This window comes from Kogia breviceps, chromosome 7 (genome assembly GCF_026419965.1).
Source record: "Kogia breviceps isolate mKogBre1 chromosome 7, mKogBre1 haplotype 1, whole genome shotgun sequence".
In the NCBI taxonomy this organism is placed as follows: Eukaryota; Metazoa; Chordata; class Mammalia; order Artiodactyla; family Physeteridae; genus Kogia; species Kogia breviceps.
This window is the reverse complement of record NC_081316.1, coordinates 106,958,808-106,985,173: the sequence shown is the minus strand read 5'-3', so window position 1 is coordinate 106,985,173 and position 26,366 is coordinate 106,958,808. Positions and strand designations below refer to the sequence as shown.

General features: G+C 42.8%; 1 protein-coding gene and 1 pseudogene across 1 annotated transcript; one reads left to right on the top strand and one right to left on the bottom strand.

Moving 5' to 3' along the window:
• Positions 1-220: 220 nt before the first annotated feature.
• Positions 221-25,338, top strand: MPZL3 (myelin protein zero like 3). Its single transcript, XM_059068288.2, has 6 exons — positions 221-390; positions 9,266-9,432; positions 14,782-14,992; positions 16,570-16,735; positions 18,275-18,335; positions 22,463-25,338. The coding sequence occupies exons 1-6, from the start codon at positions 318-320 to the stop codon at positions 22,487-22,489; spliced, it is 705 nt and encodes a 234-aa protein (XP_058924271.1). The 5' UTR covers positions 221-317; the 3' UTR covers positions 22,490-25,338.
• LOC131759676 (prolyl hydroxylase EGLN2 pseudogene) lies at positions 11,317-12,544 on the bottom strand (annotated as a pseudogene).
• Positions 25,339-26,366: the final 1,028 nt, after the last annotated feature.

Below are 26,366 nucleotides of genomic sequence, written 5' to 3'. Positions count from 1 at the left end.
TTCTGGCTTAGAGTCAAGGGGATCAAGACGATTAAGTCCTGCAGAATTCCGTAAAAATAAATAGTAAGTTCTCCAAAGACTGTCCAACTTCATTTTCGAGCAAAAGGGAATAATGAACTCCCACTTGAGAGTTAAGAAACACTGACTTGAAGTGAGCAAGTCCAGGTGTGGTTCTGGAAGGAAGCCACGTTACTATGGCAACTTCGAATCGCCATTTTAGGTCTCGCGGCCTCCCGCCCTCCCGTCACTTCCGGTGTCACCTGTGTGGTTACAGGGAGCCGTAAACAAGGTGTGCAAACTTCTGGAGAGCTGTCGGAATGCTGCAGAGCGGGGCGGCTGGAGGCCGTGGCTGTGCTCTGTGCCCACTGCTGGGCGTCCTATTCTTCCAGGGTGAGTAAGTCGGCGGCGGGTTCGGCCGCACTTCCGGCCGGGGGCTTAGTGAAGATGGTCGCTTTTCCGGTTCCGGTGGGGGGTCTCAGGAAAGACCCTACTGCGCTTCTGGGAAGGAAGGAAGCGGGAGGGCGTCGGGAGGATGTTCTCTTCTCGTAATCACCACCCACTGAGGGGTGTCGGTAGTTTGTCCGTACTTTCCTGAGCCCCTGGCAGCTCGATCGCCTTGCGTGACTGGGCGTTGTATTGTGGTGATGGCACGGCTAGATAGAATCACGGAGGGCACTGGCGGCGGGGGGGGGGGGGCACCCGGCGTTATCTTATGATGAGTTATCAGTGTTTGACTCGGCTGTGGTTTTGTGGGCCGTATATCCTCATTAGGAAAGGACAATTCTAGTCTTCAGTAGTTCCAGTAATTTTGGGGAAGAAAATGATGACTGTTGGTAATTTTTTTTTTGTAGGTGATTGTCAGGGCCTATGAAGTAAAACGTTTATGAGTCAGTCACAGAAAGGATGTACTTTGATTTCATTGTAACAGAGTTGCATGTGTTGAGGAAAAGCAACTGCTTTGGTATTTTAATAACAGGTTTTTTTTTTAAATACAAGGAAGGGAATATCAATTCTGTTAAGATTTTAATCTATTAACTGATATCAGAAGTATAATATTCACACTATCACATAATCTTAAAATTTGCATAAGTTTTGCTTTCATGCAATTTTCAAGTTTCATAAATTTCAGTCAACCTAATTACCTTCATTTAGGATGCAGTTATTCCCTGGATGTGTGTGTGTGTGTGTGTGTGTGTGTGTGTGTGTGTGTGTGTGTGTTTTCCCCAGGAAATCATATGTTAGTAGAGCTAGCATAGGAGTATATTGGTAACTTCATAAAATTTCCCTGTTGGTAATGGGAATTTCTAAAGGGGATCTTTGATATAAAGGCTTCAGGTGTGCTAAGTCTCAGCAGGTAGGGCTAGGGAGTTTTAATTTATTTGATGACTAGTATTTATGCTGCCAGCATACTCCCTGATCCCTCCCAGCTGCCTGTGTCATAACAGGTGTCCAGTTTTTCAGCTAAATTATTTTTCAATATACTATTTAGGCAGACCTACTGTCACTCCAATAATCCTAAATTCTTTTTCAATATACTATTTAGGCTGAACCACTGTCACTCCAAACCATCCTAGTTTCCTCTCTCTGTCTGTCTTCCTGTCTCTCTCACACACACAGAGAAATGTTCAAATGTTGTCCTACTGAAAAAAAATTCTAGAAATGGTGGGTGGTGTCACAAACTTGATGCCATTTCACATTGAAAAGTGTCCATCAGTTCAGCAACCAAATAATTCAAATGTTAAAAGTTGAGTCTATGATCTGTATGTATTTGTTGATTTATCTTTTGCCTAAACCCCCTCCCCCCAAAACCCCAGCTTTATTGAGATATAGTTCACATGCCGAACAATTTACCCATTTAAAGTGTACCATTCAGGGAATTCCCTAGTGGTCCAGTGGTTAGGACTCCTTGCTTCCACTGCAGGGGTCATGGTTTCAATCCCTGGTTGGGGAACTAAGATCCCTCATGATGCACAGCACGGCACGGCCAAAAAAAAAAAAAAAAAAAAGGTGTACCATTCAATAGTTCAATAGTTTTTAGTATATTCACAGTTGTGCAATTATTATGACAATCAGTTTTAGAACATTTTCATCCTCCCAAAGAAACTCCATAGTCATTAAGAGTCACTCCTCATTCTTCCCTCTCCCCTGCCCCTGGCAAACACCAATTTACTTTCTATTGCTGTGGATTTGCCAATTCTGCACATTTCATAGAAATGAAATTGTACAGTATGTGTTCTTTTGTGACTAGCTTTTTTCACTTAGCATGTTTTCAAGATTCATCCATTTTTGAGGGCGTCTTTTGAGTCTCAGGTAATAGACTTTGGTTTCATACCAGTTTATTTGCCTTTCCTCTTCATATTTAGGACCCATTAAATTATTAACTTGTTTGAATTCTTCCTTAGTTATAAGTATGGTCCTGCTGTATCAGTTGTCTAAGTATGTAAAACCAGTAGATTAACAAGCCTAGGGCTCTTACACTTTTATCTTTTCCGCTTGAGTGTGCAATCTTATGAATCAGTTTGACAGATTTGTATTTTGGAAAATTGGGTGTATAAAATTGGGAGTTTTTGTCATTTTTTCCATTTCTTCCATGTATAAAATTACTTATGGTTAAATGTGATTTTCTTGTTTTCCTCCTAGATTAAAATTTTTTAAAATTATTATAATTATTTCTATAGTTGGCTGTTTTTACCTGGCAAGAATGCTTTTTCCCTCTGGGGAAGAGATAAATATCCATTAGCACATTAAGCCTAGGGTGAAAGTTTCTGAATGAATGTAACATTGGATTGATATTTTTTTCTTCTTATTTTACTTTTTGAGTGGAAGAGGCAAATTATTTTATATCCATTGATTTTAGAATACTTTTAATTTCAGTAAAACAGAAAAGTGCTTATAAGTGTACAGCTTAATGAATTTTCAGAAACTGAACACACCTGGGCAACCGGCACCCAAATCAGCATGTAGATTGTTACTGGTATTCCAGAAACTTCCCGTGTGCCTCCTTTCAGGCATTCTTCCTTCTTCTCCAGGGGGAACCAATATCCTGATGTACAGATTAGTAGTGTAGATTTGTTTAGTTCATCCATGGATGTTATGGTTACTTTTCTGTAACTATACATTTAAGACCTGCTTATCCAGTGTTTAGATTTCAGTGAAGTGACTTTACATATTGATAACTTTGTGGCAAAATTATGTTCATGAATATGGAGTTTATATATATTAAGAAGGAAGAAGGTGCTAGTAGGTAGTTTGATTAAAGGTGTACTTGCTGTAATTCAGTAACCAAAATTTGCTCAGAACTTGTAATTTTTATGCTTATTTTATAAGTTTTTGTTTTATAAAAGGAAACTCTTGGTTTGGTTCAGTTGAATAAATATTACTGAGTATCCATAATGTGCTACGTTCCATTTCAATGAGCTTAGGGTCTGTTGAAGAAGACAGACAAGTCAGCAGATAATTTTAAAATCTAGTACTAAGAGAGAAATGCACTAGAAACCATGGCATCACAGAGGAAGTGCCCTTAATCTGCCAAGAGGATACAGGGAAGACTTCCTGGAGGTGTCTCCAAAGTTAAATCTGAAAGAAGGATAAGAGTTAGTTAGAGAAAGGGAATGAGGAAAATTCCAGACGTAGAGAAGAACATAAACAAGGCATGGAGGTAACTTTCCAAGAAAATTTTCTGAAACTTACTTTGATTAGATTAACTTAAATCCTGTGTTGACCCCAAATATATCTCTGTGGTCAGGAGGATGGTGTGCTGGAGCTACCTCCTACTGGCTCTCAAGAGCCAATCATGCACATGTCTTCCTAACTCAGCATTCAGAGACTTTTACCTTCATAGCTTGAAATTAGCCATGGTGGGAGTATTTGTACCACAGAAATTGTCAAACCTACATATTTGGGTTTTCTATTTTTAGCTGTTCACCAGCACACCTCTGGATGTAATGATTAGGCCAATCTGAGTCACCTTTCCAGAGCTGGGAGTAGGGTCTAGTTATTCTTGGTTTGCTCCTCTCCCACCAGATACATTCACTTCTCTTCTCTGCTTTGCCTACTGCCTGGAAAGCTGACCTATAAACCACATCATCCAGGCTCCCGTCCTCTGGGTTCCAGTTAGGTTTGGTGGGAGGCTTGGCAGGAGATTGGAGGGCAGGAAGAGAAAGACATTTTTCTTCCCTGCTCCCTCCCTGTCATGGTGCCATGGTTGATAGTGGCTATGTTCCTCTGTGGCTACAGCTTCTGTCAAATGGCCCACACATCCACCTCTTACCAGGCTTCAGTAACACCATTTCCTCCCTTTGTCCCTTCAGGCGCGGAGTGGTAAAGGCTTTGTGCCTTTGTTGGCTTCCTTGATGCTGAGAAAAGTCCCTTTGAAAAGTGATCCATACGCTTTTCAAAGTTTTAGCTGATTTTGCCTTCTGTTTCCTGCCTGGACCCTGACAGAGGCCTCTACCCCCAAGCTCATGGGCTATATAGGAAAGGGTGGATAGCTAAAGAAAATCTGGGTATTGTTAGGAAAGGAGATGAGGGGAATGGATATTGAGCTGGTAACAAACAAGAGTTCACTACCTTCAGTTTGGGTTCCTGTGGTGGTGATAGTCAAGTGGGTATATCCAGTAATATTTGGACACTCAGAGGCAGGTCATGGCTAGCAACATAGTTTGGGGAATCATTAGCCTATTAGTGGTTGTGAAATCTATAAAAGTGGGTAGGATTGTCCAAAGAGAACATGTTGAAAGAAGGACCATGGGCTCAGGGTGGAACTCTGAGGAACACCAGCGTTTAAGGGATGGGTAGGAAAGGAGGAGCCTTAGAAAGAGATTTGATAGAAACTAGCAGAGATGTCGAGTGTGTGCGTGTGTGTGTATGTAACACAATCAGTGTGGAGAGTTGGTGGAGGGAGGCTAATGAGATTCTGATTTATAACTCTAATCCATAGTTCTTTTTTGCTATAAACCAGGGTTGGCAAACTTTTGTAAAGGGCCAGATAATATTTTAGGCTTTGTGGGCCACATGATCTCTGTTGCAAGTATTCAACTTTGCTGGAGTAGCACAAAAGGAGCCCTAGATAATACATAAATGAATAAAGTTGGCTGTGTTCTAATAAAACTTTATTTATAAAAAGATGTTGTGGGCTAGATTTGGCCCATGGTCCATAGTTTGCCCATCCCTGCCCTAAACCAACTGCCCCCTTGACGTTATCCCTTGGATATCTCAAAGGCACCTTAAACTTATCCAAAATCAAACTCATGTTCTTCCCTGCCAAGCCTGGTACTTTTCTAGTCTTCCGTGTGTCAGTGAATGGTATCACCAAGCCAGAAATATGGGAGTCATCCTCAATGCCTCTCTTTCCCAAACATTCCACATATGATCTAACATCAGTCTTGCTGATTTTACCTTGTATTGTTGTCTTCCTAGTTCTGTCCATGTCCACTGCCACCAACTTAGTTCAACCTTCCCTTATTTCTCTCTTGACTATTGTAGTAGCTTCCTAAGTAATCTCTTTATGTATACTCTTAGTGCCTCCTAATCGTCTTCCCTAGAGTGAGGTTTTAAAAATGCAAACTTCTTCATGCCCCTTCTCACTCAATCCCATACTTAAGTATTTTCCATGGTTTCCCATTACTCTAAGAATAAGGACCCAAATCTCTAAGGTCCTGCCTGATCTAGTTTCTGCTTACCTCCTAGCCATGTCTCAGTCTTCTCTCTCATGCTCTTTGTGTTGCTGCCATTCTGCCTTTTTTTCCATTCCTTGACTGACTGTGCTCCTCCCTGACACAGGACCTTTGCATATGCAGTATCCTCTGCCTGGAATGCTCCCCCTCTCCTCACCTTGTTATCCTTGCTTCAGAACTCAACTCAAAAGTAACTTTTTTCAAGCAAGCTTTCATTAACCACTCCCTGCTCCCCTATCATAACTGGTACAGTTCTCAAAACCACTCTGTCTTTTCTTCACAGTGCTTATCAGAGTTTGTAATTATACATTTGTCTTTATGATTGTTTGATTAGTGTATTGAACTTCTGCTGCATTTTAAGCTCCAAAACAGGGAGTGTATGTATTTTGCTCACATTTAATCCTGAACTTGGAGGGTGGCACAAAACAGATGCTCAATAAATCTTTGTTTGAAGAATGAGTGAATGAATGAGTGTATCATCCTGGAAGCCTTGAGACACAGAAGGTCAAGGAGCAAACAGTTACTTCTGCAGAGGGATCCAGTAAAATCAGGAGAGAAAACTGCCTATTGGAGTTTTTGTCCCTTGGATTTTGCTGTTTTAAGACAATAATGCCTTTTACTAGAAGTGGTAGTGGAGTCCAAATTGTGCTGTAGGGGTCCAGAAGTGGATGGGAAGGGAGGAAAGGGAGACATCAGATATAAACAACTTTTTCCACAAACTTGGCTTAGCATAGAGAGGGCAGTAGTTGGTAATGAGTAGGATTACAGGGTTAAGGAAAATTTGTTATTGTTTTGTTTTGTTATATATTTGTTTTTACAGATGGGAGAGAATTCTGTGTATTTAGAGGCTGAGGGGAGAAAGCCCCTCTTGAAAGGGAAATGTTGAAGATAGTAGAGAGGGTTTTTTTTTTTTTTTTTCTTCTTTCTTCCTGGAGCAAGGCTTGGAAGGAAGGGATCCAGGCAGAGAAGAAGGGCTTGACCTTGCCTATAAAAAGGGACACCACATCCTTTCAGATTGGAGGTAAGAATGGGTGCAGATGCAGGAAGATATGTGACTAAGCAGTTTGTATGGCTTCAAGTTTCTTGAAGAAGAGAGACATTTTCTTCTGAGAATGAGTGGTTTATAGGTTGCACAGAGGATAAAAGAGAATGGCAAAGTTTGAGGAGTCAGAAAGAGGAGATGAGCAAGGCTGGTTAAAGAGTCATCATGCCTCATTAAGGACTTAGCTGTGGATGGAACTGATGAATTTCTTATGGTAACTATTGGTGCAGTGGTGTGATTTTTCTCCTTCAGCGCACACCAGCCATAGTCTAGAAGTGATCATCTAGGGCTGAGCTTTTCCTGATTCAGTGCAATGGAAAGGTAGGTGTCTGGGGGACGTAAGAATGTTGAAAATACTGTAAGAATGGGGATAGGAAGAGAGTGGGTGACTAATAAGCACACTTTGTTCTGACATGAGAACTTTTGGTGACCTGTCCACCTCTTTCTCTTGGTCTCTCTCTGCCTTCTCCCTTCCCTCTGACTTTTGCTCTTAAGGTACTTCCTTTAATCTAATGGAGGAAATCGTCTTTACAAATTGAGGGCAAGCAATGGTATATGTGCTCGAGTAGCATTATGTACTAAATGTTATGTGAAAATTGAAAAATAGTAATAAACTGCATCAGAGAATTTGGGAAGGCATCACAAGGGGGGCGAAATTTGAGATGGGTTTTGAAGGGTGTGAGTATTGGGGATGTGGTTACCAGGCAGGATTGGTAGGGATGGGGAGAAACTTCCAGATAAAGACATATTCAAAGAAAGTCATAGTGGCATGACGGACATAGTAAATGTGGGAAATGGCAGGACATTCTAGGCATAGTGAAGGGGATGGGATGGGTAGGTGGGCAGGGTAGCAGAAGTTGGGGGCCAGATTGGCACTATTTAGATTTTATGTTATAGCCCAATAGAGAATTACTGAAAGTGTTTGAATGTTTGTGGTGTTCATTTTAATGATAATAGTTAACATTTATTGAAAGTTTCAATTTTAGGTGCTATGCTAAGCATTTTATGTGTTACCTTCTTTAATCTTATTAGATCCTCACAGTGACACAATGAAGTAGGTCTTTTAATTATTCCCACTTACCAAGTGAGGAAATTGAATCTTGAACAGGTTAGGTAACTATGATCAAGGTCTCACAGCCAGAAAGCAGCTGGGCTAGAACTCAAGTTCAGGTCTGTCTAATTCTAAATCTAAACTTTAAAATCTCTTTGCTATACTTATGTTTTAGGATATGTAAAGAGGAGTATGGGGAGTGTGTAGATTATCCATTCATTTCTGCCTTCCATTTTTTAGACCTTTATCTTAAGTCATGAGTAAGGTGGGTCAGGAGTGAGGGCTTAGGAGAGAGTAAGGGATTGAGGGATGAAGGCTTTCCAGGCAGAGGAAGAGCATTTGCAAAGGCATAGGAGAAAGAACAAGTTTAGCATGGCAAAGTCCGAGAGGATGTCTTGGATGAACCAGAGGTAGTCCTCATCTTTGGGATGGTCAGATTCTTAGTAGAGCTGTAAGCTCAGTCTTGGTCTCCTGCTTTTAAGAGAAAGTGAACAGACTGGATTGTCTAGAGAGGAGCAAGAAACATGATTCAGAGCAGCAGAGGTAGAGGTAAAGGCAGTGGAAATGATGACTCATAAGTATGTCTCTGATAGGAAAGTTTGAGAGACTAAGGACAGAACTAAAGAGGTGTCAGTAATGATGATGAAGCTATCTAACGTGCTTTGAGCACTTATGCTGGGTTAGGTAGGCTTCTTAGTGTGGTACATGTTTTAATTCATTTATTCTTCACAGTGACCTTCTAAGGTAAGTGTGGTCATTATCATTCCTACCAGGATGAGAAACTGAAGAAATCAAGTAAACCTACGAAGGCCACAGAGTCAGCAAGTGATAGGGCTGGGATTTGCATCCTTTCTCAACCAGAGGGACTGCTGTTTTCCAGGATGGTATGTGGGTTTGCTGTCTTCTGAAACCTTGCTGCTCTGTTTGCCTTTGGCCTGCCAGATGAAACATGGCTCATTGTAGTGGAGAAGGAAGCAGTAAAAACAAAGCGCTGGTGGCTTACTTTCCTAAAAGATGGCTTCCTAATGGAAGAGAAATTTCTACCACTGTTCTCTGAAAGCAGAGGGAATGGTCAGAAGGAAGTGCCAACTCTTTTGGGGGAGATGGGATGTCAAAGTTGGATATACGAGGGGGCTTCCCTGGTGGTGCAGTGGTTAAGAATCCGCCTGCCAATGCAGGGGACACGGGTTCGAGCCCTGGTCCGGGAAGATCCCACATGCTGTGGAGCAACTAAGCCTGTGCACCACAACTACTGAAGCCCTTGCGCCTAGAGCCCGTGCTCCCCAACAAGAGAAACCACTGCAGTGAGAAGCCTGCACACCACAATGAAGAGCAGCCCCTGCTCGCTGCAACTAGAGAAAGCCTGCGCACAAAAACGAAGACCCAATGCAGCCAAAAATAAATAAATAGAAAAAAAAGTGTTTCTATATTGTTCACTCATGTCTATATATTCCACCCAGTGTACACACTTTAAATGTTTGGGCTTGCTTTGATTAGGTGTTTACATCGTCCTTTCCCTGGAGATTAAAGCAGATGCCCATGTCCGGGGTTATGTTGGAGAAAATATCAAGTTGAAATGCACCTTCAAGTCAACCTCATCTATCACTGACAAACTCACCATAGACTGGACATATCGATCGCCAAGCAGCAGTCGCACAGAATCAGTAAGTGTATAATTTTTAGGATATTTCTTTGAGCCTTCTGTGGTCAACAGCTCTGGAATCCTTTTATTCTATGTCACAGGTACACCTTAGGCCTTCTCATCTTAAAATAGAAGATGAGCTTCTATTAAATAGAAGGAGATGAGCTTCTACCCTATATCACATTCATCTGGTCATGTAGGGCTTTTTCTTCTTCTGTGTAAGAATCTTGCAAATAAGCAATAGGAAAAAAAAGTCAGAAACTCAGAGGAAATGTGGTTTAGTTTTGTTTCTCTTTTGTTGTTTCTTTTTGCTTGGCTTCATAGCTTGAGTTTCAGATTTGTTGTACTAAAAAGGGTACCTCCAGGCTTTGGACAGAGAAATTCTATAGGTTCCAGTCTTAGACATCCTTTTGCTCAAAGCTGCTCATTTCCTGTCATGTGAAGTTGTCTCAGTGGGTGTTTCTGTTTGTATATCGGTACTTGTAGATTTATCTTGGCATCTTCTCCCAGTGTATAAACATCTGCACTGATTTATACAGCTCCCTTTGAAGGAAATTATAGGGCACCTTATGTTGATGACAGGTGCTGTTGATGACAGATGGTCTTGCAATATTAGAAGCAATATATTTTAATCACACAGATAAAACACATTTATGGCTCAAATCCCATTGTGGATGTCTAATTGAAGATGCAATGCTATTAAAAAACCCTTTTTCTATATGCTTCCAGCAATATCCTAGGTCAGGATACTTTTTATCAAGAATGTGAATGTCAGAGTGGTATGTAAGATTGTATTTTTGAAAGTATCCTTGATTTGTTTATCCTGTTTCCTTCATTAGAAGTACTTTCTCTTTGATTTTAATGTACAAGCTTTGGATTTTGTTTTAGGAACCATTATGGAATGCCATGTAGCATCTCGCAGTAACTACAGTAGGTGCTCCAGTTGTCATAGTGAAGGTGGCTCCAGTGAGCTAGGCTGTATTTGTGATCCCTTTTTCTCCCTTCCTTCCTTTCTTCCTTCCTCCTTCCCTCCCTCCCTTCCTCTTTCTTTCTTTTTCTTTCTTTCTTTCTTTCTTTCTTTCTTTCTTTCTTTCTTTCTTTCTTTCTTTCTTTCTTTCTTTCTTTCTTTCTTTCTTTCTTTCTTTCTCTCTCTCTCTCTCTCTCTTTCTTTCTTTCTTTCTTTCTTTTTTCTTCCTTCCTTCCTTCCTTCCTTCCTTCCTTCCTTCCTTCCTTCCTTCCTTCCTTCCTTCCTTTCTTCCTTCCTTTCTTTCTCTCTTTCTCCCTCCCTCCCTTCCTTCCTCTCTGTCTTTCTCTCTCTTTCTTTCTTTTTTTTCTGAGGTCAACTTTTATTTCTTGGCTGACAGGACTTGCAGACCCATGTTCCTCCCAGCACCTTTTATCCTGCCCAAGCAGCGGCAGCCTAGTCCAAAAGGTGCCATGGCCAAAGGGGTTGGGGAGTCACTTCCCATTCCAGGCTGGAGGAGTGGGGGGCTTGGGGATACTCCCCCACAAACCTTTGCCAGCAAGAGGCCATGAGTCACCCCAACCCCAAATCCTGCATTCCGGTAGGAGGTGGCAGTGCCTCCTTCCAGCTCTCCAAACCTGAGAGGGGCATGCATGACCAGACAGGGCAGGACACAGACCCTCGGCTCCAGTAATGGCAGTCCCCAACACTGGCCTCTGCCCAGGTCACAACCCCAGCCCCCATCCCAGGGCAGCAGAGGTCTCTCCTCCTCCTTGGTCCTCAGCGATGGATGGAGCCCTCCACACCAGGCAGAACAGAAGCAAAGACAGAAGCAGCGGCAGTGGCGGGGAAGGAGCAGGCACCGAGACTGGTGGCACTGGGGCCCAGGGCTCTCCTGAAGTCAGGGCAAGCTATCTGTCCAGGCAGCTCTGGGGCTAGACACTAGGTGGGTGTAGTTGGCTGTGATACGGGTACTTGGACACCTTTCCGTCCTGATGCTAGCTGATACTTGTCTTTGGCTGCTGCTTGCTCCTTGGCATCAAAATACCAGACAGTGATGGCGTACCTGGTGGCATAGGCTGGTTTCACCTCATGGGGGTTCCGCCGATCAGACCAGAAAATGAGCAGCTGGTCAAAGAGTGGCTCAATGTTGGCTGCCACAGGACGGCCTTCAGGGAATATCTGCAGCAGGCCGCCATGCACCTTGATGTCCCAGTTCTGATTCAGGTAATAGAGGCAGGTGATGCAGCACTCATCGCCATGCAGATTGTCAACGTGCCTCACGTACCCCAGCCCATTACCTGGGTAACACGCCACCATGGCCTTGGTGCACCCATTGATGACGTAGCTGCCCAGCCTCCCAGCACAGTGGCGGATTACAGCATCCACGTGGGCCACGAGGGCACCGATGCTTCGGCAGCCTGGCTCATGGCCTTCCACCCAGGCGATCTGCTCCCCACGGAGGCTGCGTGGCAGGATAGCCCGCTAGCTCATCACGCAGGCGCCTGCCCTGCTTCAGGGCCTCCACCTCTGCCAGCACTCGGCCACCCAGTGCCGCCCCCAGGAAGCTGTCCTTGACGCAGATGCCATAGTACCGCATGCAGGGCACAATATAGCCCAGGGCCAGGCGCTCAGGTGCAGCGGGCAGCACCTCCTCCCTCAGCCTGGCGCTGGCCTCACCGCTGCCCCTGCTGCAGCCCTTCCCCTCGGCCTCCGCCTCCTGGCTCTCCTGCCCGGCCCAGGGCCCCTTGCTGGGCGCGTGGGCATCCCCACAATCCTCTGCCCATTTCCGTTTGGGGGCCTCGGGCTGGGCGCCCTGGGCTGCCAGTCGCCGACACCCCTTGGTGACCAGTGCCGCAGCACCGTCACTCTGCGGCGGCCGCAGCTCGCCGCCATCCTGCCCACCGAAGCCCTCCCGCAGGGGGCTGGATGGGGTGGAAGTAGCTGTGGCTCTGGGGGTCCCACTCCCCGCCGAGGCCTTACCAGGCGCTCCCGGACGGTGGTAGGAGGACGGCAGGGGACAGGGCAGGTAACTCTCCACCCCCATCCTGGCCCTGCTAGGCCCTAAGGGCTCTGACACAGAACCCGGCAACTGAGGGAGAGCCTCACCCAGGGGCTGCGGCTGGCGCGGGCTGTTCACGGCAGCAGTGTCTTCATCCCCCCTGGGCATGGAGGGCGCGGCCCAGGCCCCTGGTGCCACCCTCCTCCCCCTCCTCCTCCTCCACTTGATGCAGCCTGGGCCGGGGTGGCTGGGCCTGGCATCGGGCAGGATGAAGCAGGGCAGGTGGCAGAGGCCTTTCTCGTGCCCTGCGGGTGCTTGCTGGTCCCCAAGTCCTCTGCTGTCCCTAGGGGCTTGGGAAGGGACCTGTCACGGTGGCGAGGTTTTTCCTCCGGCCCCAGCGCCGCCGTTTGTGCCAACAGCCCTGCGCACCACAGCGCGCCATTCCCCGCCCCACCACCTGCGGCGCTCTCCCTCCCTCCCTTCCTTCCTTCCTTCCTTCCTTCCTTCCTTCCTTCCTTCCTTCCTTCCTTCCTTCCTTCCTTCCTTCCTTCCTTCCTTCCTTCCTTCCTTCCTTCCTCCCTCCCTCCCTCCCTCCCTCCCTCCCTCCCTCCCTCCCTCCCTCCCTCCCTCCCTCCCTCCCTCCCTCCCTCCCTCCCTCCCTCCTTCCCTCCTTCCCTCCCTCCCGTCCTTCCTTTCCTTCTTTCAACTTAAAAAATTTATATTGAAGCATAGTTGATTAACAATGTTATGTTAGTTTTTGGTCCTTTTTTCTTTAGACTTAAAATAGGTCACTTTATTTTGAGTGGTCAGGAAACTATGGCTGGCTTCATATGGCTCTTCTTCCTTGGCCAAAAGTAGGACAGAACAAACTGGGGATCTTCCTGGGGCAGAAACCTTAAATGCAAACAGCAGTTCTCGTATGGCGCTGTTCTCTGTGAGGCTAGTTGGGAAAACAGCAAACTCATCCAAGGTGGAATTAGTGGACCCCCTTAAAGTTGCATAACACTATGTTGCAGTTACGTGATCAGTCAGGATTCTGTCAAACTAATCAGCAGGATTTTAGTATCACCAGTTTAACTTGAAACTCACAGGTCGGATTAATCTTGAAGATTCACAGCAGGCTTTGTTTTGTCAATAAGGAGTTTCAAACCCTTTTATACTGATGCTGATAATCAGAGATAGGTATTCTTTACCTCCCTCTCTGGAACGTTCTACACATTTTATTATTTACTAATATCTGTATTTCCCACTAGATGGTAAATTCCATGAGAGCAGGGACTGTGCCTGATTGGCTCCCACTGTATCATTTTGCTTAATACAGTGCCTAAGGGCACATAGTAGGTGTGCAGTAAATATTTGTTGAATGAATGCATGAACAAATGAACCAAGAAGTGATTCAGTATCTTCTCTGGGAAGTTGCTTTCAAAATTGGGCAATTCAGTGTTGCTAAGTGCCTGGGTTCTTAAGTGGGGAGGTACCAAGTAAGAAAAGAACTAGGAAAGGCTTGAATCTTGCATAAGAGAGAGAGAAAGATCATATTGTATTGTAGTGCTTGCCCAGCCTACCACCAAATATAATTAGGTGTTTTTGGTGATGAAGTATATGATTACCAATCTGAAGTAGCATTGTTTTAATTCAATGTATATTCATTGAATGCCAATCATGCATCTGACTTGAGGTTTTTATTAATTGCCAAGATAGATAACTTGAGAGAGGCTTATGTTACAGCCTCCTGGTGATTTTGAGAATAAACAAAAATCTCCCCTTTCCCACTTATTAGCTGTGTGCCTTCGAGTAACTCATTTAATTTCTTCTTTTTGTCCTTGTTTCCCTTTCTGCCTGCTCCATGTATAGTTCAGTGTTGTTGTGAAGCTCAAATGAGTAAATGTATAGAAATAGTTTGCACACTATAAAGTACCATATGAAGTAGGTGCTGCTTTAGCATAGGGTTTCTCAGCTTTGGCACTGCTGGCATTTTGATACAGATAATTCTTTTTTGTGGGGGCTGCCCTCTGCTTTGTAGGATTTTCAGCAATATCCCTGGCCTCTACCCACTAGAAGCCAGTAGCACTCCTCCCAGTTGAGACAACCAAAATTATCTCCAGATATTGCCAAGTGTCTTGAGGGCAAAATTGCCCCTGGTTGAGAACTGCTACTTTAGGACTTTGGGGAGAATTTAAAAGGGGTTCAAGAATTAGGATCCCTGGATTCCTTCATCAGGCCTTTTTCTGGACAAGCTTTATTAGCCTTTTATAGGCTATAGGATGGAAGTGAACAAGACATTAAAAAAATTGTCCAACTGGGAAAACCCACTACACATTTGTGTTTTATTTTGGACCTACTTAGCTTTACGTTTTCATTGCATTTTCCAAATTAACTTTTTTCTCATGGTGTTGCTTTCTTAGATTTTTCATTATCAGTCTTTCCAGTACCCAACCACAGTGGGCACATTTCGGGATCGAATTTCCTGGGTTGGAGATGTAAACAAAGGGGATGCGTCCATAAGCATAATCAACCCTACCATGAAGGACAATGGGACCTTCAGCTGTGCTGTGAAGAATCCCCCGGATGTGTACCATAATATTCCAGGGACAGAGCTAACAGTCACAGAAAGGGGTAAGCTAACTGCCACCAACCTTCTTCTGTAGTGAGCGCTCTCTGACTACTGTGGTGGTTTGTGGGGAGATCAGTGAGAAGCAAAACTATCTATCTTCGTAAGCCAGTTGGTCATTGGGACGTTCTGCCATTTTGAATTGTCTGAGGATGAGTTTTTTAATCTTTATTTTTCAAACTGACTTTTTTTTTTTCAAATATCATCATAGTTTCTCCATTATCCTTTAAAAATGTTAATTTCAGGTGACCAGAGGTCTTGTGGAATGTATGGCAAACCCCTGAATAAATGGAGGGTTGCTGTCTGTGTAAAATAGAAGTCATCCTGGTTTCCCTAATATGTTCGTATCCTCAGTTATGAGACTGTTCTTGCCTGTTTCTTGAAAGGGTACCTCCTCTAAAAATGGAGGCAGCACTTTCTTTTATGTTGCAAAGAGCAACTGTTTCCTTTTAGTGTGAAACATGAGGAGAGTGGGTTAAGCGTTGACCTTTTTTTCTACACTATTCCCTGGTGACTGTTGAGTGGTCATTCTAGTCCTTATTTGAATTTGAACCAAAGATTTAGAGATTCAGAAATGACAAGGTATCTATGGTTCATTATAGATACCTTGTTCTTTCTCAAATCTTTCTGTATGTCTCTCTCTCTCTCCCTCCCTTTCCTCTTTCTTTTTGCTTTATTTTTTTAAGGCAACTCATAGGTTTCAAAGACATAGGAACGTTCATACTGCTGGTAGAAGTAGAAACTGGTATAGTTTTTCTGGAAGACAGTTTGGTAGTATAAATCAGATGCCTTAAAATTTTATACCCTTTGATCCAGTAATTCCATTTTAAAATTTATTTTAAAAAATAGAGCTAAATATTTATATACAAGGATGATCATCTTATATAACTCAAAGATTCAAAGAATTGGAAATAATTTGAATATCCAGCCCAGCAATAGAAGATTGATTCAATAAATTATTTAATATGGTAGAATACTACACAGCCATTAAAAAAATCACACCTGGAAGGAGTACTTATGGAAAATATTTATAATATAGTACATAAAAAAGAGGCTAGAGGGCTTCCTGGTGGCGCAGTGGTTGAGAATCCGCCTGCCGATGCGGGAGACACGGGTTCGTGCCCTGGTCCGGGAAGATCCCACATGCCGCGGAGCGACTGAGCCCGTGAGCCATGGCCGCTGAGCCTGCGCATCCGGAGCCTGTGCTCCGCAACGGGAGAGGCCACAGCAGTGAGAGGCCCGCATACCGCAAAAAAAAAAAAAAAAAAAAAAGAGGCTAGAAATAGTATGTAAACTATGATCAATACTTGTGAACATGTACTCTCCTCCCTATGTTCAGACTCATACTCACATACCTCCTAGAAAGAAGATTGAACAGGTAGATATTGACATATTGATCCTAGGGAGTGGGATTATGGTTAAATTTTAATTTTTCTTTGTCCTTTTGTGTATTTTCTACTGTTTCTACAGTGAATTTATGCCCTTTGTAACCAGAAGAAATACACGAGCAAAAGTAAGACTATCTCATGTCAAAGGAAGCGCTTTGCATGTCCCTCTCTTTGACCTCTTTTTCCTCCTCCAGGTTTTGGCACGATGCTCTCTTCCGTGGCCCTTCTTTCCATTCTTGTCTTCATTCCCTCAGCTGTGGTGGGTGTGTTGCTGCTGGTGAGAATGGGGAGGAAGTCCGCGGGGCTGAAGAAGAGGAGCAAGTCTGGCTCTAAGAAGTCATCTATTGAGGTTTCAGCTGAGTAAGTCCAGCTGCAGTCCTGAGCAATCAACCCTCTTCAGAGACCTGGTTTGTGGACAGTACGCAGGCTTCTGCGTCATGCCTTCCTTTCTTTCAGGCTGAATTTAGTTCTGCTGAAAGGGAAATGTGTGGATGTTAATTTGGAGAGAGAGGCGGAGGGATTGATAACATAGTCCTAGTCTCTCTTTTTTTTTTTTGAAATGAGATTGTGTAGTGCTGTGGTTCTGAATATAAATTCTGAAGTGAATCTCTCATTCCTTCAAAATGGACAGGAAATCCCAACAAGTCAGTTATTTTCCCCTTTTCCTTGTTTTGGCACTGAGCTGATGTCTCCTGACAGAAGTGCCTGAGCAGTGAGAGAGGCTTTAGAACAGCCAGGGAGAGCAAAACAGTTTAAATAAGTGAGAACTATTCTTGGTCAGCAGATGCTCGGAAGGGGCTAATTGGATTGTGGTTATCAAAAGCATTTGCCAGTGAGCAGGTGTGATCCATTATTTTCCCTAAGAACAAATCCACTAAAAAAAAGGTAACAAAAGTCTACATAAAACCCTGTTGATTCTCCATTATCTATATCAGGGGCTCTTAACCTGGGGAGAAAAGTCTTACTTTGAGAGAGTCTAAAATCTTCTTTCTGTGTGTGCGTGCGTGTGTGTGTGTGCATGTCTGTGTGTGTGCATGTCTGTGCGTGTGCACATTTATTTAATGGGAGTAAGAGTGCCCTTTACAAAGAATCTGTGGCCCCACAAAGAGGCAAAGAACTCTTGGTAAAAATACTAAAATGTCTATTTCGAAGCATGGTCTAACAAGATCCTTTATGATCTAACCCTAAGTCACATTGTTTCTTGCCATTTCTTCTCATTTGCTCCACATTCCAACTACAGTGAGCTGTTTCCTTCTCCAGACATACTATACTCATTTAGACCTTTTAAAAAATTTTCAACATGCTTTCCTCTTACCTAGAATCCCCTCCCTCCTTCCCTTGTTTGCCTGGAAAACTCTTCCTTATCTTCCAAGACCCTGATGAAATTTCCGCTTCTCAAGTTTCCCTGACTCTTTCAGGGAAAACTGATCACTCCCTCCTTTTTGCTGCCACAGCGGTTTGACCTTAACTCTATGAAAACATTTACCACATTGTATTCGAACAAAATGAGCTCAAGGGACCATGTTTTATTTATGTCTTTAGCCCAGCACAATGCCTCTGTCATGGTTGATGCTCAGTACATTTACAAATGAACGATTGTGACTGGCTCCTATTTATTGAGCACTTACTATGTGCCAAGCACTGTGGTTCCTGTTTTACATGTGCTTATTTTGCATTTACTCTTAACCACTACCCTTTAAGTGTAGCTGGTAATATCTGCATTTCGTAGATGTGGAAATAGGTTCCTGGAGCTTAAGTAATTTGCCCAGTCACCCTGCTAGTAAGTGGCAGAACTGAAATTTAAAAACAGACCTGTCTGACTTCAACGCTTGTCCTCTTAACTGCTCTACCATACTGAGGATAGTGAGTGTTCATATTTGGTTTGTCCTCTTTCTACAGCACTGACCAGGAGAAGAATGACTGCATGGCAAAGCTTTGTGTCCGTTGTGCCGAGTGCCTGGTAAGTCCATGCCATTTCTTCTGTTCACTGTTCATGCTTCATTTTCCTGCTTAATTAACGGAATCCTTCACCCTCAGAGGCAGCAGAGGATATGCAGATAGGTCTAAAGCAAAGTATGAACCAAGGTCTTCCCCAGGGCATTTTGGTCTCAGGGGACCCCCACCAATTCTAACCATTATTTTATTTTCTGTCTTACGGGCAGAGAGTGGTGTCCTTAGGCTAGGGAAGGGGATTGTGTAGGCAGCCTCTGCTGACTGACAGGGAACATCCTGAAAGAGGAGCGTCCTATGCTGCTGAGGTCATACTAGGAGACCTGGTTGGACTGGCTGAACCTAAAATCCTGAACTGAACTTTTCTTCTGAACCTCAGTTTTCCCCAGGGAATTTAGAGTGATGTAAACTTTTAGGTGACTTGATGGCGTTTGTCAATAATAAATACCCATGTTGGAAGGCTTGAGTTTTGATTTACATTTCAGAAAACTGTCATCCCTCCCCCTTTGGGTGCTTGCTGTGACTGGTAGGCTTGTGTAGTTGTTCCAGGATCCTAGGAGGGAGAGAGACTCTCTGATTTGGTACTGTTGGAAACAGGTCAAAAGCAACTCATGATCTAATACAAAGCATACCTGTCATTTCAGGGTTTAAACTTGAGCCGTCTTTGTACTTACTGCCAAATTCAGCCCTTGGCCGGATGACCGCAGCCCAATTACTCACCACAGTGTTCCTTTTTCTCTTTCTCTCACGTACTTGAGTATTATAGGTAAGATGAGAGAAAGGTTGATAGTGCCAGTGGATAGGATCTAATTCCAACCCTTTGGGATTTGAATATTTTGATAACAAAAAATAAGCTAATGTCCTGAAACTAATACATCGTTATTAATGAACTATACTCCAATATAAAGTAAAAATTAAAAAACAAAGAAAAAAGAATCACTTTGCTGTACACCTGAAACTAACACATTGTTACTCAACTATACTCCAATATAAAATAAAAATTAAAAAAAGTAAATAAACTAAATAAGCTAATGTTCATAAGATTATTGTCCACATTTCAGATATTGATTTGTTCAACAGTTATTCTTCGAGCATGTATCTGACATGCCCCAGCTGTGATTTTAGGTACTTAGGAAACAACAGTGAACAAACTGACAAAAATCCCTGCCCTCAGAAGAAATTACATTCTTTCCATTCCTGGAAAACTCTCATCATCTGAGACACAGTTGAAATGTTACCTTCTCTTAAATTGGGGTACAAACAATAACAAACTAAATCTTTTAAAAATTAGTAAAATATATAGTATGTCAGATTGTGCTTAATGCTGTAGAGAAAAAATAAAATAGGAAAGGGAGATGGAATGGCTGGATAAGGGGGTATGGTACCAAATAGGATGGTTGGGGGAGTTCCCTGGTGGTCCAGTGGTTAGGACTCTGTGCTTTCACTGCCGGAGCCCGGGTTCAATCCCTGGTCCGGGAACTAAGATCCCGCAAGCCGCAAGGTGTGACTTAAATAAATAAATAAATAAATAGGATGGTTGGGGACACCCTAACCAAAATGATTTTCGAACAAACACCTAAAAGTAGAAGCAAGCGACATGGCTATCATGGAGGAACATTTCAGGCAGAGGAAGTGGTTGGTGCAAAGACCTGGGAGAGGCCATGATTGGCATGTTCTAGGAGCAGCACAGAGGCCAGTGTTGCAGGAATGAAGTGAACAAGGCAAAGAATAGTATTTCTTCAGAGACACAATGTCGTATCTTATAGAACATTATAGTGATTGTAATCATCTAGAATTTTATTCTTTTTTAAAAATAAATTTATTTTATTTTTGGCTGCATCGGGTCTTTGTTGCTATGCCTGGGCTTTCTCTGGTTGCGGCGAGCGGGCTTGCAGTATGCAGGCTTCTCATTGTGGTGGCTTCTCTTGTTGTGGAGCACAGCTCTAGGTGCGTGGGCTTCAGTAGTTGTGGCACGCGGGTTCAGTAGTTGTGGCTCACAAGCTCTAGAGCACAGGCTCAGTAGTTGTGGCACATGGGCTTAGTTGCTCCGCGGCATGTGGGATCTTCCCGGACCAGGGCTCGAACCCATGTCCCCTGCCTTGACAGGCGGATTCTTAACTGTTGCACCACCAGGGAAGCCCTAGAATTTTATTCTTAATGAAACAGAATCCACTGGAAGTTTTTGAGAAGGGAACACTTTGAACTGATGTATGTTTTAAAAGGATAATTCTGGCTTCTCTGTTGAAAATAGGTGGTGAGGGACCATGATAGAAACAGAGTGCAATTAAGAGACTTTAGCAATAATGCAAGTAAGGGAAGAGGGTGATGATTCGGACCAAGGTGGTGGTGGCGGAGGTGATGAGGAGTAGCTGTTTTCTGGTTATAGTTTGTAGGTAAAGCCAGAAGGACTTCTTGCCGAGTTGCATGTGTGTGTGAGAGAATGAGAGAAGTTAAGGATAAATCCAAGGTTCTTGACTTGAGCAACTCGTAGAACAGAGTTGCCATTTTCTAATATGTACAAGCCTGTGGGTGGAACAAGCTTTAAGGGAGCTGAGTTTGGATATATTAAATTTGAAATACTTATTAAACATTCAAGTGGAGATGTGGAGTAAGCAACTGGTTATATGGGTGTGGCATTCAGAAGAGAGATCTAAAATGGAGATATAAATTTAGGAGTTATTAATATATAGAGACTGGTAGAGATATTTCCACCAGGGAAATGAGAGTAGATAGAGAGGAACTCAAAGGACTGAGCCCTGGAGCTCTCCAAGGTTTATAGATGGGGGAGATGAGGAGAAATTAGCAAAGGAGGCTGAGAAGGAATGTCCAGTGAGGTGGGAGGAAAACCTGGAGAGCTCTGTATCCTGGGAGCCAAATGAAGAAAGCGTTTCAAGGAAAAGAAAGTGATTAACTGTGTCAATTGTTCCTGAGTCAGGTCAAGTAAAGTGAGAACTGAGACTTGATTACTGGATGATCTGGTAACGTGGAAGTCATTGGTGGCCTTGGCAAAAGCAGCTTCAGTGGAATAGTGGGGATGAAAGCCTGACCGAGGTAGGGTCAAGAAAGAATACAAAGAGATGTATTGGTGAGAGTGGGTATAAATGACACTTTCAAGGAGTTTTGCTGTGGAGGGATGCAGAGAAATAGGGCAATAGGTAGAGAGAGGTGTGTGTCAAGAGTTGCTCTTCTTTTTACGATGGGAGAAATTACAATACATTTGTATGCTGATGGGAATGAGCCAGTAGAAAAGGAAAATTTGATGTTACAGGAGAGGGGGGAGGATTGCTGGAGTGACTTCAGGATCTAGTGTACCAGTGGAGATGTTGGCCTTAGATAAAAGCAGCGAGAATGTATCCATACGAAGAGTAAGGAAGGCCAAGTAGGTGGGCCCAGATGCAGGTGGGTGGGTAAATATGATGGGAGCTTGTGGAAGTTCCCTACTGACTGTTTCTCTGTTCCCAATGATGGGAGAAATTAAGGTCATCAGCTGAGAATGAAGTGAGCCGAAGGTGTTGGAGTTTGGAGAAAGAGGGAAAGATATGAAAATAGTCATCTAGGAGAATAGGAGAATGAGTGGACTAGAGAAATGGGGTATGCCAGGTAGTACTAATGGCCTACTCGAGCTTAGAAGTAATGAATACAAGTTTGAACAATAAAGACAAGAATAAGAATAATAGTGATAGTTCATCATGAATGAGTGCTTACAGGTTGCCAGGCACAGTGATGGAAACTGAGGTTTAAAGAAGTTAAATAACTTTACTCAAGGTCACATAGCCAGCAAGGGGTGGAGCTGGGATTGGAACCCAGAGGTAGACTGACTCGTAGCCTAAACTCCTAGCTACAGTCTTGCACAGTTTGCTACAGGCAGGCATCTTTTCATGTGTGTTGAGGTTTTAAAAAATAGTCACCAAGGAAAAGGGAACCGTTAGGGTTTCAAAGCAGAAATCAGCCCAATAGATGCCAATTATAATGAGGTCCTGTGATGCTTCTTGGGAATTTAGGTGGGTTGAGTCAGTGCCATTTCACTGTTGATGTCTCCCCTAGCCAGGTTCCATTTGGGGGACCCTAACGTGTGGTCTTTGCCTGAATTCTGACTGTGGCATTGTGCTTCATCAACTACTGTTCTTTCCCCTCCAGGATTCGGACTATGAAGAGACATATTGATGAAAGTCTGTATGATAGAAGAAGAGTCACCTAATAACAGAAAATATCCCATTCCACTGGCAGCTAAAGCCTCCCAGAGAAGTGGAGCTGGCTTGGACAGTAGTGTTGGAGAATTCTGGAAGCCATCAGTGAAGACTTTAGGAGCCATTTATTTATTGAAGAAATGTTCTTTTTGTATTTATAAACTGTTCAAAAACTCTCAGAAGAAACTCATAACTACCCCTTTTAATAACTTATACTCTAATTGAATGAAGGAATTCTTTTCCTAAATAGAAAGATACTTTTTGTTTTGCCTTTGCTCTTGAATGTATTACATGTTTTCTTCAATTTTTTGAGAGAGAATCCTAGATGTTGACCACACTGCTGATGCCAAAATATATACATATATTTAATGAAATGGAGCTTGGAGCTTCCTGATGTGCTCCCAGGCAAAATGTTTGTCTGGGATAGCTATTCTTTGTTTTTTGCTCCATGAACATTTTCAGCTGTGAGTTAGCATACAGCATATACTCGTTGGTTTAATTATTTCATCATCAATTGTGTTTGGGAGGCTTGGAGTGCATAACCCCAGTTTTTTTTTTAGAGTTGGTAGGCTCGGAAGTCAGTGATTTACTTTGACTGGGTTTTTTAAGTGTTAAGGTGCATTCAGTTTACAATTAAGGAAAGAAATGATGAGATAGAGGGATTCCTTTCTTTTGTCTTACTAGGTGCAATTTGTTATTTTACTTTCTTACAGCTGACTGATTTATGATTTCCTTCTTGGCTTTTCAGATCAGAGGCAAGAAAAACTCTTCAAAAGGTTTTTAGCGGGGCTAAGTAGACTATTTTACCAGTAATTTGCAATGAAATCATCTTTTAACCTATGCTGTTCTTCAAAAGTTGTTTGATTTCTAAAATGCGGAAAATATGAGCAAACTAATGTATTTAAAAACTGTTTCGCATAATATTTGAGATAAGGAAGTGAGGGTGTGAATAACCTATACTTCCTCCTTCTGTTCTCTTGATACCTTCTATTAGCTTCCTCCATTCTACTGCAGCAACATATTTCAAATTTTAATTTACATGGGATTTTCTATAAGCCATTAAGAAATATGTACGAGCAACAAATACTGAGCCTGCGCACCCCAACTACTGAGCTCACGCTCCTAGAGCCCATGCTCCACAATAAGAGAAGCCACCACATTGAGAAGCCCACGCACCACAACGAAGAGTAGCCCCCACTCGCTGCAACTAGAGAAAGCCCAGCAGCGAAGACCCGATGCAGCCAAAAATAACAATAAATTAAAAAAAATATGTATGACATATCAGGAAGGGTTGACTGTGCAGTCCTCTGTAATAGAGGGGTAGAGTTCACCTCTTAATTATGAGAGGCAAAAATTATCCTCTCTTCCCATCTTTGATTTTTTTAAAGGATAGCCTGTTTCCATGATTTTTTGCTAGGTGGCTCAGCAGGTTTCCATATTATAGCATAATATACTGTATGCTGTACAAAAATCACTTTTATGTTTTTTTTGCTAAGATCTATTTTTAAAAATTTGGGTTATTAGTTCTCATAGGCTTGGCCTGGCCTCTTTTGTTAATCTAGTCCATCGATTAGAGAGTCTTGATTAGTTAATAGATGTTATGATTTACCTCTGGTCATATAAAGAAGAAGAGGCAAAGGCAAGATTGGCAGTCTACACTTCCAGAGGTTAAATCTCACAGTCTTGGGCTACTTGTTAAGTATGTGGATGTCTAGGGCCAATCTAGTGAGACAATCTGACACCTCAACACAGAGAGGAAAACAATTTGAGCAATGAAAGTAAATAATTTGGGCTCTAGGACATTTGAAGATAGAGATCTAGCTGTGAGGTAGAATTTTTGTGGGTCCTCATTTCTTTGAGAAAGAGATGATGTTATAGGAACCCAGGTAAAGTCACATCCCATTGAATAAAGAATGAGTTTTGGCTGAGTTTTCTTGTAATTTCTTTTCAGGCATGTTATGAGGATTAATACAGTGGGATATGTTTATCACAGTCTTAGGGCTGCTCTCAGTTTCCTTCTTCAGTCCTTATATTGAGGTCTGGGTTACAGCTTTTTTTCTTCAAAGGAGCACAAAGCAGTGTTGGGACACATGCCTTTTAAGGATGGAAGGAAGATTAAGTTTTTTCTTTTTTTAACTTACTGTTTCAATATCTTCTAAGGTGCTATTCTCTCTATTTTTCTTTTTGCTGCTCCATGAGTTCTTATCACATTGTATGGAGACCAGCCTTGTCTAGAAAGGGAATTGAATTCTGAAAGCTTCAGAGAGGCTTAAAAGCCTTTCAGAATTTTTCTTTGCCTGCTGAAGTCTTTACTTGTGGTTACATTACCTTATGAGTTTTGTCCATTGAACTCTTAATTCTGTTACCAAATGTGAGCTTATAAAATGCTTTGTGTTTCCCATGTGGCTTGAGGTAACAGACCTCAAGCTTCTTGGGGGCACATTCTCTGCAGCTCTCAAACTGGACTCTGGTGCTTCATGAGGGGATGTTGCACGTCCTTGTTTAGAAAAAATTCTGGTGGCCAAATCCTGAATCTGAATATTCTTGTATGTCACTCAGTTATGGTTCCAAAGGGGACCTGTAAGAAGACCAGTAGGGCATGGACCAAGACTCTCATTTAATTGCACAATTTAGAACTTTGCTGCAAGATGAGGCAGCTCCAACCCTTTGACTCCAGTGTTGAACTGTTAACTGCTGCATTTCACTGTGTTTTTTGTTTGTTTGTTTTTGTAGGAGGGTATGCACTATTGGGTCATGCACACAGACGTGTAACTCTTGAGATCTTTACCACGTCATAGTTAATAAACTTCTTTGCAGTTTCTGGCTACTTTTTGGTGTATATCTACATATTAGATGAGAGCTATCCTGTGAAAGAGAACGGGGGGGGGTTGTGATTTTCAGCATCAAGTAATCATTCATCTCTGAGCTGTACCCCAGCAAGAATCTGCATAGATTCCAAGGGGTGCTGCAGCCAGCTCACACCATAAGAGCTGATTGTTAAATTTTTAGGGATTTTGCAGGCCAATTGTTAAAGTGTTGGTAGCTTGAAATAGGCCATGGTGGGGGTATTTACTCAATTGCTGGTTTATCAGCACACCAGTTCTCAAGAACCATGCAGCATAGCCCTGGTAAAGAGCAAGCATTCAACAACTTTTCAAATGATACAAGACAAGTTCCAAAAAACAAGTATGCCCAAAAAACAAGTCAAGCCAGTGCAGGCAAGGTTGAAGGCGCATACACTGAGAACACTTATTTTGAAGTGGCGACTTAAAAGTAAAAGATACCTCAACGTGAAGAAGCTTTGAGTTTTTAGTCACTCACAGGATTCTCTGGAGGAATAAAATGCTTCTTGTATTCTAGAAATGCTGATATCACATGGTCAGTGGAAATTGACATGCCTAGGTGGTGAGTTGGAGGACTGGGCAGGCATATCTTTGGAAGCAGGGATTGAGTGATTGGCTATATTGCCCCTCTGTGTTGAGAGAAAAAAAAAAGAAATGTTGCTATATTTTAGATACAGAGCAAAATGTTTTGTGCTAATCTTAAATTTATTTTGTTTGCAAGAGGCTGATTTCTTTCTCAGCATGTTTGCCTGGGACCATTTGAGATCCCACCTTTGGAGAGGTTTGTAATCTAGAAGGGGAGATGACACCTGCAGATATCTGGAACATGAGGCTCTCCTCAGTAAGGTGAATTTGTTACCTCATTATAGAATGAAAGTGTAAATAAAAAGTGGGTAATAGGCCAGATGACTGAAACAAGAACTTTGATTTAAAGGTTCCTGTTTGTGTCTCTGCAGCCAACTCAGAATGCACGCATTGGTTTGCTCTGAGCCTGAACCTCTGTGCAGGCAG